Source organism: Pseudopipra pipra, chromosome 8, assembly GCF_036250125.1.
Source record: "Pseudopipra pipra isolate bDixPip1 chromosome 8, bDixPip1.hap1, whole genome shotgun sequence".
Classification (NCBI taxonomy): domain Eukaryota; kingdom Metazoa; phylum Chordata; class Aves; order Passeriformes; family Pipridae; genus Pseudopipra; species Pseudopipra pipra.
In genome coordinates this window covers 12,354,231-12,372,306 of record NC_087556.1, presented here as the reverse complement: position 1 = coordinate 12,372,306, position 18,076 = coordinate 12,354,231, and the positions used below count along the sequence as shown (strand labels likewise).

Sequence of the window (18,076 nt, the reverse complement as noted above, 5' to 3'; positions counted from 1 at the left end):
CTTGCTATGTTAGTCAAGGTGACAGTCAACTCAAGAAAGGCCCCAAACCAGCTGAGCACTCAAAATGTCACTATAAGGTTCTCATGATGCCTTCGCAGACCTTAAACAGACTTCCATCACAAAAGTGGATTCATTTAATATGACAACTTAAAAAGGACACTGAAGGTGAAATACTTCATTTGAGCCCAACATGTGATCTGTGTTTTCTTGGATGGTTTTATTTTTCTAAAGAAATAACAGGACAGACATTGTATAAGCACAATCTTTTCCTTTCTACCTTGCCTGGCTGCCTTTGAACTCTTTTTTTTCTTTTCTTTTTTATTTTTTATTCTTATTTTTTTTTTCTTTCATATTACAAGTTCCCACACGTTTGAGACCTTAGCAACTTCAGGAAAGTTTTATTTATTTATTAATAGTAATAACATTTATTTTAAAGACCAATTGCTTTCTAAACTTCTTGAGTGTTGATTTTCATGGTCACTGAGATGAATATAAATAATGTTGAACTCAAATCCCTGTTTGTCAGCATTTGTCTAATGCAAGTTTATTTGGAGTGTGGTAAGTTCCTGTGCTCTTGCAGGAGATCTGAATAACTTTGTAGGCAAAATTACATTATAATTGACTTGCAATATGACCTTGGGCAAAACAGGGTCAAAATTTTAAAGAAATTTAGACAACCAAATATGTAGACAAACAAGCTTTTGAAATTAAAAAGCACCAATGTGTTTTACTCTTCAAATCAGTGTGCATCAGGCAGTAGATGTTTTTGAGAATCCCAGCAGCTCTCAGCATCTGTGTACGCCTACATGTTTATATAAATCTAGCCACCACTTAGTAACTTTAGAGATCATTTCCTGTGAAATTCTATATTCAACTGAGACTTCAGCAACAGGTGTAGAGCTTTGAATATTGTGATATTGCACTGACAATAATTATGGTAGTAAGAGTTTATAGAAAACACAACAACAAAGAGTACCATGGCATACCGAAAATATAGAAAACATTTTTTACTGAGCTACATTTCTTTCCTGATCTGCAAACTACTATTTTCTAATTAAAAATTTATTCAGAAATAAAAAAGGGATGTGCTTTTGCAGGAGTTGCTACTCTGGGAAGGCTTTTCACTCTGTAGATACTGCCATTTATTCACAACTAAGTTAAGAAAACACAGGATGTGGCTTGTTCTGATAATTTTTGTCTTCAGATTTAATACTTTAAGGATGACTTTAAATCTCTTTTTGCTGCTTCAGAAGCAGGTTTTTCGTTGTAAGTGAATATGATCATGTTTCCAACGAGTCAGTTCTGAACCATGCCATCCATAAATGTTACATACTTGCTGGCCTGGAATTCTGCAGTTGATATTTGCCTATCGGTTTTTGAAAGCTTCATTTATGGAAAATTCTTATCAATAAGTTAATTTTTCTAATTAACATTTTATTACCTTTAAAGTTCCAGTTTTCATGACTTTGATTCCAAAAGCACAGCACAGTCCTTGCTAGCACTAGCAAAGTGTTTATGACTAGTAATAACTTCTCTTTAGTTGTTAAGGTATTGCTAAATACTCTAGCACGACGCCAGCATAGCAGTTGGGTTGAAAAGACAGACATGGGCAACACAGCTTCTATTCTCTTGACTGTTTCAGAATTTTTTTTTTTTGTTACTTTTTATTTTTGTGCTTCCATTCTACATCTGGAAAAGGAGTCCCAGGCTTGGGGGTGGTAGCAGAAACACAGAAATTTTGTGAACATTCCATCTGGTTGTAATTCTGGTTTCTTCAAACACAGTGCCCTTTGACAACACTGCAAGGCTGAGAGTGTGTGTGTGTGTGTGTGTGTGTGTGTGTGTGTGTGTGTGTGTGTTAAGGTACATGGTTGTTCTTACCCCACTTTGGTTTGTGAGGTTTTTATGCTTTTGAGGAGTATTGAGGTTTTTGTTTGTTTTGATTCCACTAATGAATGTAGGCATCAGTACAAGAAAGCTGCTTGCATAAAACATGTTTTTGTCTTCTTTTATCCCTGTCATGAAATAGCCGAATTATGGAAACCAGCAATATGGACCAAATAGCCAGTTTCCAAACCAGCCTGGTCAGTACCCCACTCCCAACCCTCCAAGACCCCTTACATCTCCCAACTATCCTGGACAGAGGATGCCAAACCAGCAAAACACAGGGCAGTACCCTCCTCCAACAGTCAACATGGGGCAGTATTACAAGGTAAGAATTCTTAGATTATCTTGTTGCGTTCTGGTGGATGTTTGTTGAATGAAGTCACATTAATGACTTCATAGATACCGCTTTTACGCAATTAAAGGAAAGAGAAAAAAACCACAGTGTTTTTACTAATGTTTTGGCTATCACAGAATCAAGTCAATCAGCCAAGTTGCATTGCGACTTCAGAGCAGTTCATAAAGAAAATTGAATGTTGCTGCAGCTCATTAGAGGGTTTTACAAGAAAACGTTGGTTTTACTTCAAAAATAACTTGTTAAAAAAAAGTACCTAATGGGATTCAGGTGTAATATTTTTACCTATTCGTGGTACCCTGCAAGAATACAGCTTTGAAAATTTGTAATAAACATGTACCACATTGCAGCATTCTGGTTTTGGACCTACAGTGGTCGCTGTTGGATTAAGCCGGGCCAAACTTAAAAGCTGTTCCAGTTGTAGATTTCATCTTTGAAGTTTCTGTTACTTTCTCCGACCTCTTCCTCCTTTTTTCCTCAGTCTTTTCCCTCTGTGCTGCTTGTTTTGGGCAAGAACTAGAATTCTTAAAATGTTGCCTAAAACCGGTTTGTGGATACATCTTGAGCACTGTGTATTCTCCAAACTAAGGTTGTACTGAGGGCCTGCTGAGGTTTGCTGCCTTTGAAATGCACACAAAAGTGACCTGTTGCACACAGGTACTCCAGTGAGTATAAAATGGGGAGGACCATTGATGTTCTGACCTGCTTAAAGCATTAGCTGTTGAAGTATTTGTACTACATTCTGATTTTGAATGTAGGCTGGAAGAATCTAAGTTGCAGATTGGTGTTGATTTGGAATAGTTTGGTGTGATTCACAAAGAAAACACCATTGAAAAAAAAAAAAGCAAAACCATTTTCCGGAGAGCATCTGTTCTGTGTGCATCCACACTGTCCACTGTGGTACCCAAAGGAATGCCTGTTGCATCATGGAAGCTTTTGCAGCACACTACCAGGAAGAACACAAGCAGGAGACAGATCCTCTATACTATAATTCCAGTGCAGTCACACTAAAATAACAGCAGAAGATCTCTGAAGTTTATAAGTGGCAGATTTTTAAATACATTTTATCTGTGTTTATATTAGATGGGTTTAAGTTTTTTGATTTACAGGATAGTTTTAACAGAGAATCTGTTGTCTTTCCAGTGTATCTCCTATTTTGTATTCAAATATCAACTGCTCTGGAAACAGTTAGGGAAAAAGAGCTCTTTTTAATAAGGGAGATTATCCTGGGTGGGGGAAAATTCCAGTTTGCCACAGACAGAACCTGAACATTTAAATTGTAGTGATTGTGGAGATAGTAACTGTATGTGTTAAAGGAAAAAAACAAAGATGGCTGGGAATTTAAATGCTTAAGATTTTAGAAGGCACCTTTCTTCTTAGGTACTTTCAAGTATCCTAGTCTAGCAGAGCAGCACTTAGTTACAGAGTCATATTTGAAGTCAGGATGCTTTGGCTGTCTGTAAAGGTTTTCATCTTCTGACACTCTTATGTGTTTCTGCTTATGGTACATGAACTATTACAGGAGAGTGCCATGCAGCTGCAGTTTTGTTTAATGTCAGCTTCCTTCACATCAGGGTTATTGGTTTATTCTGTTAACTGCAGCCACCCCCTTAATTACAAGAAACAAAACCAACAGTGTTTTAATATGTAGCTACTATTTATATTTAATTATCCTTTTTCTATTAGTTTCTCTTATCCAGCAACAGACTAGGGACAGAATCAAATTGTAGGTACACAGAATAAAAAACATCCCCTGACCCCCAGAGCTTTAATTCTGAATAGATGACTTGGACAGGGGTGGAAGAAAGGATAGATGGAAGTAAAAGGGACACAGACTGTCTAATTGTGTGTCTTTGGATTTTGTTTTTTGTGTAGGCTTCTGTGCCCTGAGGCTATTTTGGGAGGAAGGCAAAGAGATATAAAGGGCTGGGTGGGCTGTGGTGGTGTGGAAAAATTGAAGTGAATGGCTGGTTGGTTTTGGAAAGGGAGTGTTCAGATGAATGCAGAAAGGCTTTTGGCAGCCTTTCTTATATCTGGTCATTGCCTGAGTTAAGCTGGCTGGTCTGCTGGTTTCAGTTCCTGCTTTGCTCTCCTAATGGGCCTCTTCCCTGAAGGCCTCATGGGACATCCTGTGGTTTCTTGTCCAGAAACAGAGGGGCCTCCCTCCCTTGTTTGTAGTCTTTGGTGTTTGATAACAGTGCTGCTCACAAGGCTTATTGTTCTTATTTTAAGACTGCAATAACAATGTGATGTTATTTATTTTCTAGCCATCAAGGCCTGTACCTGTGGCAAATTACCCTCATTCACCTGTTCCAGGAAACCCCACACCACCTATGACACCAGGGAGCAATATTCCTCCATACCTGTCACCTAACCAGGATGTCAAACCGCCATTCCCACCTGATATTAAACCAAATATCAATGCTTTACCACCGCCTCCAAGTGAGTAGCAAACAGAATGCCCCCACAGTCATTTATTGTTCCTCTGTTCTCTGCCCCATACCCTTCAAAGTCTGGAAACTAGCTCTGATTGCTGCTCTGGGAGAGGCTCAAGTTGTAAGTTATAATAGGTGGCACGTGCGGTGTAGGCTCACTAGAGCCAGGGGACAGAAAAGAGAAAGATTGCCATCCCCTCCTAAAACAGAATATCAGAAAAGTTCTTCTAGGTCAAATTTGTAAGGGTTTTGCTCCTGAACTACTCCTTTGATACACTTCTTGAGGGTAAAACAGTTGTTTTCAGGTTGTGCTATGAGTGCTTTGTTTATTGTATGAACTTTCATTGTGGTCTGTTTTGTTCAAGGGCAAAGCTATTCATTGAACAACACTGCAGAATAGTGTAAAATGTGAATATTTATAGCGGTGTCTCTATTGTAATCCGTGCAGGCTTCTTAAGAATATTCAGTAGTATGCCAAAAATTGATATATGTTCTTTTCAAAGCCACTCAGCATCACAGCTACATTTGGCTGGGTACAGGGCAGGAATAACAAGATCTCTCTGACTAGATGCTAGCACGAGATGTTTGAGGTTTTGAAGTGACTGATGAACAACAGGGGATATCATTTACTAGGGAGCTGTGAAAACCTTTATGCTTTCTGTAAAATAACTGCTGCTGCATTAGCACTTTGCAGCTCTGTTTGGAGTTCAGGATAGCTGAAAAATCAAGTAGAAGAAGGTGGCCTGCAGTATTATTTGGGCAAGAACACAGCATTTAAAGCCATTTGGACTTCACAGATCAGCTGTAAGTTACCACAAAACCTCCTTTATGGGCTCAGGTAGTAATTGTATACAGTGTCTTTGGTCATCAGATACTTTCAGCTGATGAAACTGTTGAAACAAATTGGGTAATGTTGATCCCAGTTCAAAGCAGGGAAAACAAGCATTATCACAGTTTGACATAATAAAGAGATTTGTTGTCAGTCTTCTGCCAACAGAGTAAGCCTGGACACAGAACCTATCCTGTAATAAAAACCAAGAATTCTTGCCGTGCCTGGTTTGTGGCTGGAATGCTAAGGTCCTAATGTTAAGCATGGGAGAATAGAAGACTGCTTTGCCATTGTCATGAGTTTGAGCCTTGTCACTTGCATCACTTAGATGACGTAGTCACTTGTGATTTTCTTTTTTGTGTGTGTAAGCCTGCTAAGTTAGACCCAGTAGCAGATCACTGTGCAAATTGTCACTATTCTGTATAAATATACACATTATTATTGCACTGCAGATGCTAAAGGGAAAGTTCACGCTTTCTCTCCCTCTTCGATCCCAGCCAACCACAACGATGAGCTGCGTCTGACGTTTCCCGTGAGAGATGGGGTTGTCCTGGAGCCCTTCCGGCTGGAACACAACCTGGCAGTCAGTAACCATGTCTTTCACTTACGGCCGACTGTCCATCAGACGCTGATGTGGAGGTAAGCTCAGCCTTGCTGCAAAGAAGTCTTGCATCCCGTGGTGGAGGAGTGGCCATGAATTTCAGGGCCATGGAGGTTTGCCATGAATTTCGCTTCAAAAGTTGTAGATTGGATGGGGAGGATGTCCTTTTGACTCCCCGGTACTTTGACCTGTCATTTTCAAGAGACAACACATTCTGAAATGCTTCATAATATATACTGTATCTCCTTGCTGGTAGCACATAGCATTCAGTGTCCAAAAAAATCACTACAGCTGTTCCATCCTTTCTGATCTGTGCGGAACAGGAGCACAATTTATGTGACCCGACCCACACGAGTATGAACTTCCATTTCGGAGTCTCTGAAGGTGCTTTGTGGCCTCTGAAATGTTAATTGCAGGAGTAGCTATGCAGGGCTCTTACAGCTTATGCTTAAATTAAATGGTGCAAACTATCTGATAATGAAAAATAACCCACTAATGAAGGACCTGATTTAGAGGCTTGGTAAAATCATTTGGAAAGACAAGTATTTAAATTCTTCAAACTTCAGAAACTAACTTCCTAAATTCCCCCTATTTTCTTACTCCACAAGTAAAAACAGCTCAGAAATATCAGAACATAGCTTTCCACATACAAAGACTTCTGGTTTTCACTTAGTGAGTTCTTATTTTCAGCGCAGAATAGTTTTCCTTGGTGGTACTTTCCTGCATTTAATGTAGATCTGTGTAAGTGATTCCAGGTTATGTTTTGGTTCCTCCATGCTCATGGAAGTGCCTTAGATCAAATGACAATCAGACCCTTAATTTTTTTTAATCTATATATTTACAAATACTACAGAATAATTGTGTCTCCTCATTCTGTTTTTCTCAGAAAGTATCTCAGTATTTATCCTGCCTGATGATTACATTGTTTGAGCCTTTCTCTGTGCACTGTGGAGGCTGGTTAGTTGCTTGGGATCTTTCATGGAAGTTATTTCCCTGTGAGAATCTTCTTCCCACTGACTGGAATCCACTTGAGACTTCTGTTCTCATGGTGTGGAGGGCAGAGGTGGGCAGAGAGGTGCACTCACTTCCCTGCCCTGGGGACAGATTCTGGCTCTAAAGCTCTGAGGCTTGATGTAGAGTACAGGAGTCCTTGTGCCTTGGTGCCCCCTCTGCCCCGAGGTAGCCTGGGGGTTGGGAGGAAGGCAGATTGCAGGCAGACCACATCCAATAATTAACACCTAACTTTAAGGTCAGTTATTGCTTGCTTGCATTTCATTATCGTGGAGTACTCGCAGCAGAGGGAGTTTTGGCAGTTATTTGCCAGTTCTTATTAATAAGTAATCACTACTGGGGATTGTGCTGGCTCATTCAGTAGATTTATAGTGCTGCACTGAGGCATGAGGCTGTTTCTTAATATCTCTTCTTTCTTTCTTCTTTCGCTCACCAAACACATAGCCTTTATTTAAACTTATTTTAATGAAGACTCATAGGTAAACTGTGCTCAGGTCTGCTGTTTTGAAAAGCTTGTTAATAGTGGGGAGAACGGATGGTCCTGTAATGAAGTCATTCCACATTTAACTGGGGGCTGGATGGATGCCAGAAAAATGAATTAGTCACATGTGTGGATGGATTTCGGTTTTTATAGAGAATGGTGGAATCGAGCCAATTCTCAATGTTTTTCTGCCAGTTAAAATATTCGGCAGAACCTCTCACATGTACACACATAATGAATAGCAATGCAACTATTTCTCTCCCCACTGGGAACTTTTCATGGTTACGAGAAACAGAAAGGTTGAAGGCAGGGAAAATGTCTCCTTGGAGCTGGTTCAGCCTTCACACTGCTCGCTTATGAATAACGTCCCGTGGTGGAGACACTGCGTGCTAAGAACACGAGGGTCTCCCGAGCCCTGTCACTGCTCTGTGACACTGAGCAGGCCTGCTCACCCAGTCGGCTTGGGTTTGATGTCAGAGGTACCAAACCTTGCTTCCCTCCAAGTTTGGATGACTGTGGTGTGTTCTTGTGAGGTGAGAATCTGAGTGGAACTCGCAGAGAAAGCTTTCAAAAAATGGTTAATAAAATATTGAAAAAAAAGCCTGAAAAGGCTTCATATGGATGGATTATGTTGAAAGGTCAGGTAATTTGTATTCCCTAATTTTCTTTTTAAAAAAAAACATGTTTGTGTCCAGTGCTAAATCTTGATGTTTTGAAATCCATGAAAGATTATGTTGAGTCAGATTGAAATCTTAGTAAGGAAAATGGCAGTTAAGGTGATGATCTCCTGAATGATCTGTTCCTCTTGGATCTTACAAAGATATCTTCTTTCAGGAAACATGAAGAAATAAGCACACAGATTTTCAAGTGTGAATGATAAACTTTCAGCTGTCTTTTGCTGTCATGAACCGCAGAATCCTGACATTTTAGTTCAGTTTTCCATGTTCTTTTAGATTTTTTATTTAAATTACTCATTCCTAACACAAGGTTAACATCCTTTTATGAAACTGAAGTCATAGTCTGTACCCACTTAATTTGTGATTAACGTAATCTCAGCCTCTTCCTTTTTTGGAGGCATTACAGAACTAATTTCTGAGGAGCTAAATAGTGTGTGGAAATTATTATTGGAGAGGTGGGAGGAATTCATGCCCTGAAATAAGGTCTAAATTGGGTAGATTTAATCCACAGCTGTGTTAATTTGGAATCACAGAAACTGCAGTTTCAGTGGGGAGTGAGATATAGGGGTCATTTTAGCTTGGTTGATTTACCTTTAAGTCAGGATTAGCTGTACTTGTATTTTGTCTGTCAAGCGTTCATTCAAATGCTCTTTTGGTAGTGAAGAATCCAGTTTTCCAGCACACTCCACTGCTGCATACTGTTTTCTTCTTCTTAACACACAAAGGACATACATGATGTTGACATTCTTCTTTCTGCAGAATCACTCCATGGTCTAGGTTTGCAAGGAGGTTTGAGATGTTTCTTTGGAAAGTCCTTTATAAGTGTAAAATATGAACAACTTTGGGGCATGCTTCCATCATTAATTCATCATGACTTGCTTCTGTTAAGGGCTTTTATGAAGAAAGCATGTTATCTCCTTATTGGCAATAGTTCTAGAAAAATAATCTGATTGGGAAAGAAAGAACGTTCCCAGCATCAAAACGACCTCCCTCTGCAATGTGAAAGCAAAGTTAAAGGAAGATTTATTGGTTGTTGTACAGGTCTGACTTGGAGTTGCAGTTCAAGTGCTATCACCATGAAGACAGACAAATGAACACAAACTGGCCAGCTTCAGTCCAGGTCAGCGTTAATGCAACCCCACTTACCATCGAACGTGGTGACAACAAGACATCTCATAAACCTCTGCACCTAAAGCACGTCTGCCAGCCAGGAAGAAACACGATTCAAATTACAGTCACAGCATGTTGTTGCGTAAGTACCCTGAGCTCACGGCTGCAGCTGCTGATGCTGAGTTTGCTATTTAGAACAGTTTGCAAATGTTGCCTTAGCTGAAGGAGCCTTACTCTCATTTTTTACCATATCTTTTTCTGGTAAGGTTCCTATTTAATGATGTTGAAACAGTCAGAGTGCTAATATGAAAATTTTTGCTGTTTAATTATTGGAGAATGTAGTGGTGTCCTTCCAGTGTCTCTGACAATGTTCATGGTTTTGGGGAGGAAGGGAGTTTGATCTCCTACCATTTATTGTGTGCTATGTAACAAGGTGGCTAACGTGTATTAGTGTAGAAGTAGGTTACTGGGATGAAGACTGTTGATGGTACTAATTTCATTAACTTAAGGTATTAAACTGTGTTTGATTAGTCATGAAAAGATCAACATCATAATTGTTGGTGTTGGTGATGATTTTTCAAATACCTTTTTAGATTAAAAACTCATATTCTATGATGCACTCTCTAGACGATTCAGCTTTCCCCTTTCTCCTTTTCCATGGGTTAGTTACCCTTGGGGATGAGTACTGTATTTTTAATGTAGACTGTTCTGCACATCCAGTCTGAGCCTTTGACTGTCCTCATGTCACTGACAATAAAGTAAGCTGCAAGCTCTCACAAGGTCACTGTGTGAGGCAGCGACAAAAAGCCATCCACTCATTTTGCTTTACTTCACACTGATGTTTCCCTGCATAATATCATTTATCTGATGGCTGAGAGCAGGAGCAGCATCCTGTGAATCCACAACGAGCTCTGTGTTGGGGAAGAAGATTCAGTTGATTCCAGGCACATCAGTCGCAGATTGTTTTCGTAACTTCCAGCGTAGTCTGAGGGCAGACAGGTAGGCTAGACTGTGTCAAACAAGCCAGGGTTTTAAAATAAACCCTGATGTCAGAGATTAATATGTCAGCCCTATGTACTCTGAATATTACGGAGGGAGAAAATGCAGAAAATCTTTACTTTTTTAAAGCCCTTGTATACCCTAAGCATGGGGCAACATCCTGCACAGTGTGCAGAGTATCCATAAGGGAGCCCGTGTGCGCAGAGGAGCAGAACCAGCTTTCATATTTAAGCTCTCATGAAAGCCAAGTGTCCAAGGGAAGAGTGCAGCTCTGTTCAGGAGTGTATTTAGCATGTGTGTTTGTTTCTTTTCCTAACAGAATGTGTTCTCTTGCAGTCACACTTGTTCGTGTTGCAGTTGGTACACCGGCCATCAGTTCGCTCCGTACTTCAAGGTCTACTAAAGAAACGCCTCCTCCCAGCAGAACATTGTATCACCAAGAGTGAGTTTGCATTTTGTGTGGGTGATGACTTTGTAAAATGTCTGTGTTCAGTTGTGATAAGCTATGTCTACGCAAGATTTACTTGTTTATTGATAACCTTAAGCTGTAATTGTCTAGAATTTCCAAAACACGATGTGGGTAGATGACATCCTTGGTATCCTCAAATGTTAAGGGCTATTTGGGTGGGGGTAGCAAAGTTCCAAGAACACAAGCTTACTTCCTATTCCAGGAGAATCTCTGCTTTTCCCCCATATTTGTTTTTTACCTACCTAAAAGATAGATTTATTCTTTTTCTATTTTAGGGCTGCTTTTAGTGCTTGTGTGGCACTTTATTTATTTGAGGCTATAGCTGATATGCATGTGTGTGATGATGTGTCTGTTCAGGAGAAAGTTCTGAATTACACAGAAGACAGCCCTGTCAATAAATTGTTCATTAAATTGTCCCTTCAATGTTGAAATGTTGGTCTTTCAGATTTGTATGTTGGAATTTACAGTGTGCTTGTGCTTTCTCACACATACAAATACCCTTCTTCCTAAACAGTAAAGAGGAACTTCAGTAGTGTGGCAGCTTCCTCTGGCAACGCAACACTAAATGGGGAAGATGGAGTAGAGCAAACTGCTATTAAAGTGTCTCTGAAGTGTCCGATCACATTCCGGCGGATTCAGCTCCCAGCAAGGGGTCACGATTGCAAGCATGTACAAGTGAGTAGGTGCCAGTGGCCTGGCAGTATTCCCTGAGACACATGTTGTTACAGTACCTTTAGCTTGGTTATCATGTGAGAGTGCCTGATGAAATGGCATTTATATTTGGCAGCCTAAATAATTAACTGTATTTATATGTTTAGTGTAGAGGAAGAAAGTAAGCTATCTGGTTTAGTTTTCATGTCAGTTTTGCTTTTGTCTAACTGATTCATTTAATACAGTATTCTCCCTTTATTTCCTTTTGTTTTGTTTTGTTTGTTTTTCTCCTTGTTACTTTCTGCTACCTAGTGCTTTGATCTGGAATCTTACTTGCAACTGAACTGTGAAAGAGGAACTTGGAGGTGTCCAGTATGCAAGTAAGTGCAACCATACTTCATGAAATGCAGTTGTACACAATTTGACCAAATTCAGATAATTTTAGAAGTCAAGAAGGGGAGAAAAAGGAAGTGCTAGGAAATAAGGTGTATATGCCACATTTACTTAAGAGCATCAAATCCAGTGAGAATTTTTGCAATATTTCACCACCCTTGATTATTAGAAATTTAAAAAGAGATAATGAAATATTTTCTCACAAAATATGTAACCTGCAGGCTCTCATTACAGGCTGTCAGTGGGTTGTGTAGAGTTCAAAAGAGGCTCAAATATTTACATTGGTAAGGCAGATACCTACATAAACAAATGAACTACAAGTTTGTCTTCTCCTAGATTATGAAGTATAAGCAACTACTAGACAACAACATGCCATGGCAAAAGAAAGGATAGTCTATTCTAGAGTTATTTTTGTATAATTTTAATTTGTAATCCCCAAATTACTGAACTTCAAATATGTACATAGCGTTCAGCATCCAGCTAAACATTCAGTAAGGATGCCAAATAACTGTCTCAGGTACTGAGCTTTGAGTCATATAGATATGCAGTAAACAGCAGTGTTCAAGGAGAAGGGGAATTTTGGAGACTGCAACAGTAGTAGTTAAGTAGGAAATTAATTTGGATCCTCCAAGGTAAAAATCAGCATCAAGTGCAAATTAAAGTGAGAGCAGAAAGCAGGAAGGATGCTATTCAGAATAAGGCTGATTTTAAAAAAGGTAAAAAAATTTCCAAAGAACAGAAGTTTGGAATTGTTGCTTAAAGGAAAAGAGGATGCATGTCTTTGGCATAATTTCAACCTTATGTTTTGACCAGAGAGCTGGTATACGCAGAGGAAATGGAACAAAAAGCTTTGAAGTGGTTACAGACTGTCCATCCTTATGTTTAACTGGGCACAAAAAATTGTGGGATGTTTGGAGGCCAGTTCAGTGTCTGTGACCTACTGAGCCCAGTCCTCAGTGTTAGGAGTGTGTGCCAGCCTCAGCTGAGAAGCCAGGGCTCTTTAGCTCGAGCAGCTGTAGCTGTAACAGCTTGTACTTGGTCTCCACCAGTCTCCAGTTCTGTGGACATGACAGGCTGGAGATGAGCTTGTTTCCATGGCTATCCATGACTGATACATATCCTAACATACAGGTGCTTTCTCTGAACTACCCAAACCTTTTCTGTCTTCTAAGTTTGGCTAAAAATATCACAAGAATTGGATGTCTTGCTTTCTTAATTCATGTATTCATACATCCAGGCTAAATTTTTGTCCTGTTTCTCTAAGCATGAGCACCTGCATTCAGATCTAAGTGCCTACATAAATAAATCATTTCTGGTTTTGTTTTGTTCTGTGCCAATCTTAAGTAAAACAGCTATAATACATAGTTACTTTGAAGCCATAGTACTGTGTAGCTCAAAAAAAAGAGAAAGATGTAATTTAAAAAATAGTGCTAACTGATGTTCACAGGAGAGATCTGCTATGTTTGAAAAGACTTTAACTTTGCAATGTATTTCACTAACAAAAATTACTTACAGACTGTGAACAGCTTGTGAACACATACAAGTAGATGTCTCCTTATCTCATCTGTTTGATGTAAATACTATTATCCTGATAATGCAAGTGCAGAACTAAAATTGTTTGCCCAAAATCATTCTTGGATGATAAATTACATGATCAGCCTGCTAATTTCATCGCTAATCTATCCTTCTTTCATCCCTAGCGATATTCTAACCTGAGGTTTGGGGGTTTTTTTTCGTTTTTAGTAAAACTGCTCTTCTGGAGGGCTTGGAGGTTGACCAGTATATGTGGGGTATTCTGAACGCTATACAAAAGTAAGTGATCCTACTCATTTCTGATATCCCAGACTAGGCAACTAGGAGATATGTTAATGAGTACTGAGACAGTCACACCAAAATAAATCTTGGTGATTGAACTTGGATGTTCTATTGCATGGCTCTTTGGTGGAGCTGGTGATACAGTGAATCAGATTCCATCTACTTCATAGGTCTTGTTCGGGTTGTCTCTTGATGGCAGCCTCACCAATGAAGCAGAGGGAAGAGCAAGAATGGAAGATTTACTGCTTTCTTGTATTTACAAGCAGTCCCTCTGATTCACAGGTGGCAGACCACATCAATATGTTTGGATTTCATTGTGTGGATAAACACAGAAATGTGCTCTCACAGTTGCCTTTTTTATGACTTGCTTTCGGCACACATTTGAGGAATAAAAGATCTTAAGGTTGTATTCTACCAGAGCATTTCAGAACATTGGTGACCATGCGGTTTCTTATGGAAACTTCAGCAGAATTGATTTCAAAAAATTCAATTCATATGCTAAATTTTTCACGTTATTTTACAGCTCCGAGTTTGAAGAAGTTACCATTGATCCAACTTGCAGTTGGAGGCCGGTCCCTATAAAGTCAGATATTCACATCAAAGATGACCCAGATGGCATTCCCTCAAAAAGATTTAAGACCATGAGTCCAAGCCAGATGATCATGCCAAATGTAATGGAGATGATTGCAGCTTTGGGTCCTGGCCCATCACCTTATCCATCCTTACCCCCTCCTCCAGGAGGCAACAACTCCACTGAATATGGTAACCAAGGTTAGTTTTACAGATTTATGCACCCAGGTGGTCACTCTAGAAATCAGTCACTCAGTCAGCCTTGTGATTCAGGTATGTCAGTGCATCTTCTCAGAGATGCATGAGGAAAAACATACGGCTGCGTTTCTGAAATTCTGCATTAGTCTTTTCAGTTAAAATTCATATGTTTAAAGAAAAATATACTTTAGTAAGTAGTATGTTTTAGTAATGTATTTTAGTAATATATTGTAGTATTTAGTTATTTTATATTTTAAGTATTAGGTGCTTGTCATATTTATAGCCATGTAGCCCTCCCTGAATCAATAAACATTGTATGTTACCTTATATATTCATGGCCTGCCACAATATACATATTTCCACATTTTTTCTGTGCTTTTTCCTTCTGTTCCACCCTGAAGTGAAGACTCCCAGTACTACATAAGTTAGAAAGTAGAGACCTGACCCATTAACCCAGCTACTTGGGCCACTAAGGTTAACTTATGGCCATGTGGGTGACATCCAGTAGGCAACCCAGAAAATGGATGACTTTCAAAGACCTTTTAGTTGCTTTGCAAACACCTTTGCATTAGAAAATTACTTTTTAGTTCCTCTACCCATGTGCTACCAGATTGAGAAACAGGGAACTGAACACAGGCAGTGGAGATAGGTTTTCAAATTACTGGTATGTTGTGAATAACTCAATTATAGTGACAATTCCGAAAATATGAAACCAGAGACTGTTTCTTTTGCAAGTAATATGACTCAGTTCAGCTCTGGGAAAAGACCAACTGTTCACACCATCAGAATCCCCAAATTGATTACAAGGTGATACATGTGCTTTTTGCAGGCATTGAAGAAAAATATGGATTACATGCAAAATACGGTTAATTTGCTCCAATGACTCAAAACTGGTGACAGATGATAAAACTTCTAAGGTTTTCAAACAGATGAATGATTACTATAACAAAGCCAAGAGCACAGAATCACAATTTTTTCACTTGTTTGGTAGGAGTGAAGTGCAGTCAGAGCATGAGAACAGAGCCATCTCTTCTTCACTGAGTTTCTGGCTCATAATCAGGAGCGGGCAGGGTAGTCACGTACAGTGTGGGGTTTAGGGTTTGTGTAATGATTGCTGCCTAGGCTGTTATTTTGCTGCCTTCCCCTGTGGATCCTGTAGCAGAGGCAGTCATTGCTTCTCAGGGCCCTGAGTCATCAATGGCAGGTGAAACCCACGCTCTCCTATTTCCCCTGCAACAGGCATATCAGTGCAGCACACCAGGTTATCCTAAATGTCTTACAGGTCTCTCCCTCAGCATGTGGCACAACTCTTACCACAGAGAAGAGCATGCTGCCTTAGATCTTCATTCTCCACTAATATGTGCACTTTAGTGATTGCAAATAGATAACTGTTCTTTAAAGCAATGTAGTAGTAGTACTACTACTGTGGTTTTATGTCTGTTTATTTCAGTTTGACAGGAAGCATACCGAAGCTTAATTTGCAAATATAACAAATACTCAGTAATAAAAGACCACATTCCAGCTGTCTGCTAATTAATTATTCCTGATGCAAGGCAAGACCAGCTATATTCTGTGAGACTCATCCAGTTTGCAGATTAACAAAATGAGAATTAGTAAGGCTCTGCAGTATTTACATGATAGATCAAAGTCCTGATATCTTTGAGGAGTACTCTTACATGGCTAATGACTTCTATTCCTCCAAGATTAAACTTCTGCTTGTGAAGCTGTACTGAAGAGCAAATGATGCAGCTACTTCAGTTTGTCAAACTCCCTTCTGGAGTTGAATATTTAAAACTGCTGTACTTCAGCTGACAAACTGCAGGCTCTCTGTGCAAGCTCCAAAGCTATTCTGTTGTTTCAGAGCTCAGTATCATCCGGTTCAGTTGCTTTTATGAAATAGCAAAGTGGTTTTACTTCATTTTTTTGCAGTTCGTAGCAAATAAGCCACTGATATCTGAGTTGGAAGTGTTAAGAGAGGGATCTTGACAGAAAAAATATGGAGAGTAAAATGCCTGTATTGGGATACATGCTTGCTTTAGAATTTAAATGAAGATCATTGGGCTGAGGTGGTGTGGCTTGTTTCAGGATGGTAGATGGGGCTATGTGTGTGTAAATTCAGACAGTCATGTGAATTTTATTGGGGTTTGTGGGAGCAAGGAGAATTACATCACAGACTCCAATTAGATGTGCTATCTTAATGGAAGTTGCCTGTTTATCCCACAGAAGAAGAGGTAAAATAGATGCTGTACTATGAACTGCCACTGTGGCATCTTCCAGGTTCACTTCTGTCAATTATTTTCATCAGAAACTGAAGCAATGCTACAATCTTACTGAGTGTGTAGAAGCATAGACATAAATAAGACAGGTGTCCTATAATTAATTTGGGACTTGGGCAGTCAGTCTCAGTTACACTGAGGTGCTTCCAAATGCAAATATCCCATAGAATTTAATATCCTGTTTTACTTCTCGGCATGGTTAAGTTTACATGGTGACTTGACAGTAGTTTTTCAAAATGTCAGCAGTTTTCAGTTAGTTACAACACATACATGGGTTATTGTAGGAGCCAGTATTTGAAAGCTGAGTGTCCTTTCTCCTCCCTGTTCCCCCAGCTCTCTTGGCAGTGGGGAGCACAGCGTGGTCACGTTCAGCATCGCGGTTGCCCTGTGCTGTGCAGGGAGAACATCGCACCACACAGCTTTTAGAGGATACTCTGAGAGATCGATGTTGGGAAACAAATCACATCTGTTTCTCTTTCAGGCAACAGTTACCAAGGTCATGGCAATTTTGACTTCCCACACGGGAATCCTGGTGGCACATCTATGAATGACTTCATGCATGGGCCACAGCTGTCGCATCCCCCCGACATGCCAAGCAGCATGGCAGCTCTCGACAAGCCTCTCAGTCACCCCATGCAGGAATCTGTAAGTAATGGTGCTGTGCACGTAGATTTGCCTTTGTGGGGATAAGGAGCTCTCATCCACCTAATGGATTTCTCTTATGAACTGCTTTTACTTTTGTGGATCCCTCACTTTGGAAGTTTGTGAAGGAGAATAGTCCTGAGAAATGCCGGAAATGTTGTTTTTTAGTTTCCGGCTGTTCTGAGTTTTTGGAGAAGCATTTCTGCACTTTTTGAATTGTCAATTAAGCTTGTTTAGCTGGAAGAAAGAACCTGGCTTGGTGTGTTTGTATTAATCATTGTGCTGTGCGCTGACACATGAAAAAACCTGTACTTCTTTCCCTAGGCCAGCAGGTCTGTGAATATCCATCTCCAGGAGACAGCTTGTTAAAGCAAGACATTGGCTGACTTCAAAGCAGGGACAATATCTTCCCTGGCTTTTTCCCTGAGGGCAAAGTTTGCATGAAAGCATTTTGAGAGGGAATTCTACCCCTCAAGTAGCATGAAAGGCACCTTAATGCTGTTGGGAAGAGGATGAGCCTGTAGATTTCAGGGAGAGATGCTGCCTCTGGTCTGAGAGTATCAATATAAGAGACTAAAAAATAGAGGTTCCTCGGGTCTCCGTTGGTGAGGCAGAACTGTGCCTTGGAAAAGCAGCTTGCTTAGAGCACTGATGTACAGAACTTTATATATCTCCAGAAA

At 39.8% G+C, this 18,076-nt stretch overlaps 1 protein-coding gene across 11 annotated transcripts in view; it reads left to right on the top strand.

Moving 5' to 3' along the window:
- Nucleotides 1-18,076, top strand: part of ZMIZ1 (zinc finger MIZ-type containing 1) — a 347,839-nt gene that overhangs the window by 316,531 nt on the left and 13,232 nt on the right. For 9 of the 11 annotated variants that reach the window (XM_064662567.1, XM_064662568.1, XM_064662570.1 and 6 more), the window contains 10 exons: nt 2,030-2,212; nt 4,507-4,681; nt 5,956-6,142; nt 9,315-9,525; nt 10,719-10,824; nt 11,366-11,526; nt 11,815-11,882; nt 13,639-13,707; nt 14,234-14,481; nt 17,236-17,399. In XM_064662567.1, the coding sequence (XP_064518637.1) occupies nt 2,030-2,212; nt 4,507-4,681; nt 5,956-6,142; nt 9,315-9,525; nt 10,719-10,824; nt 11,366-11,526; nt 11,815-11,882; nt 13,639-13,707; nt 14,234-14,481; nt 17,236-17,399 (1,572 nt within the window). The remainder of the gene's footprint in view (nt 1-2,029; nt 2,213-4,506; nt 4,682-5,955; nt 6,143-9,314; nt 9,526-10,718; nt 10,825-11,365; nt 11,527-11,814; nt 11,883-13,638; nt 13,708-14,233; nt 14,482-17,235; nt 17,400-18,076) is intronic. The other 2 variants (XM_064662575.1, XM_064662569.1) reach the window with 1 other exon arrangement.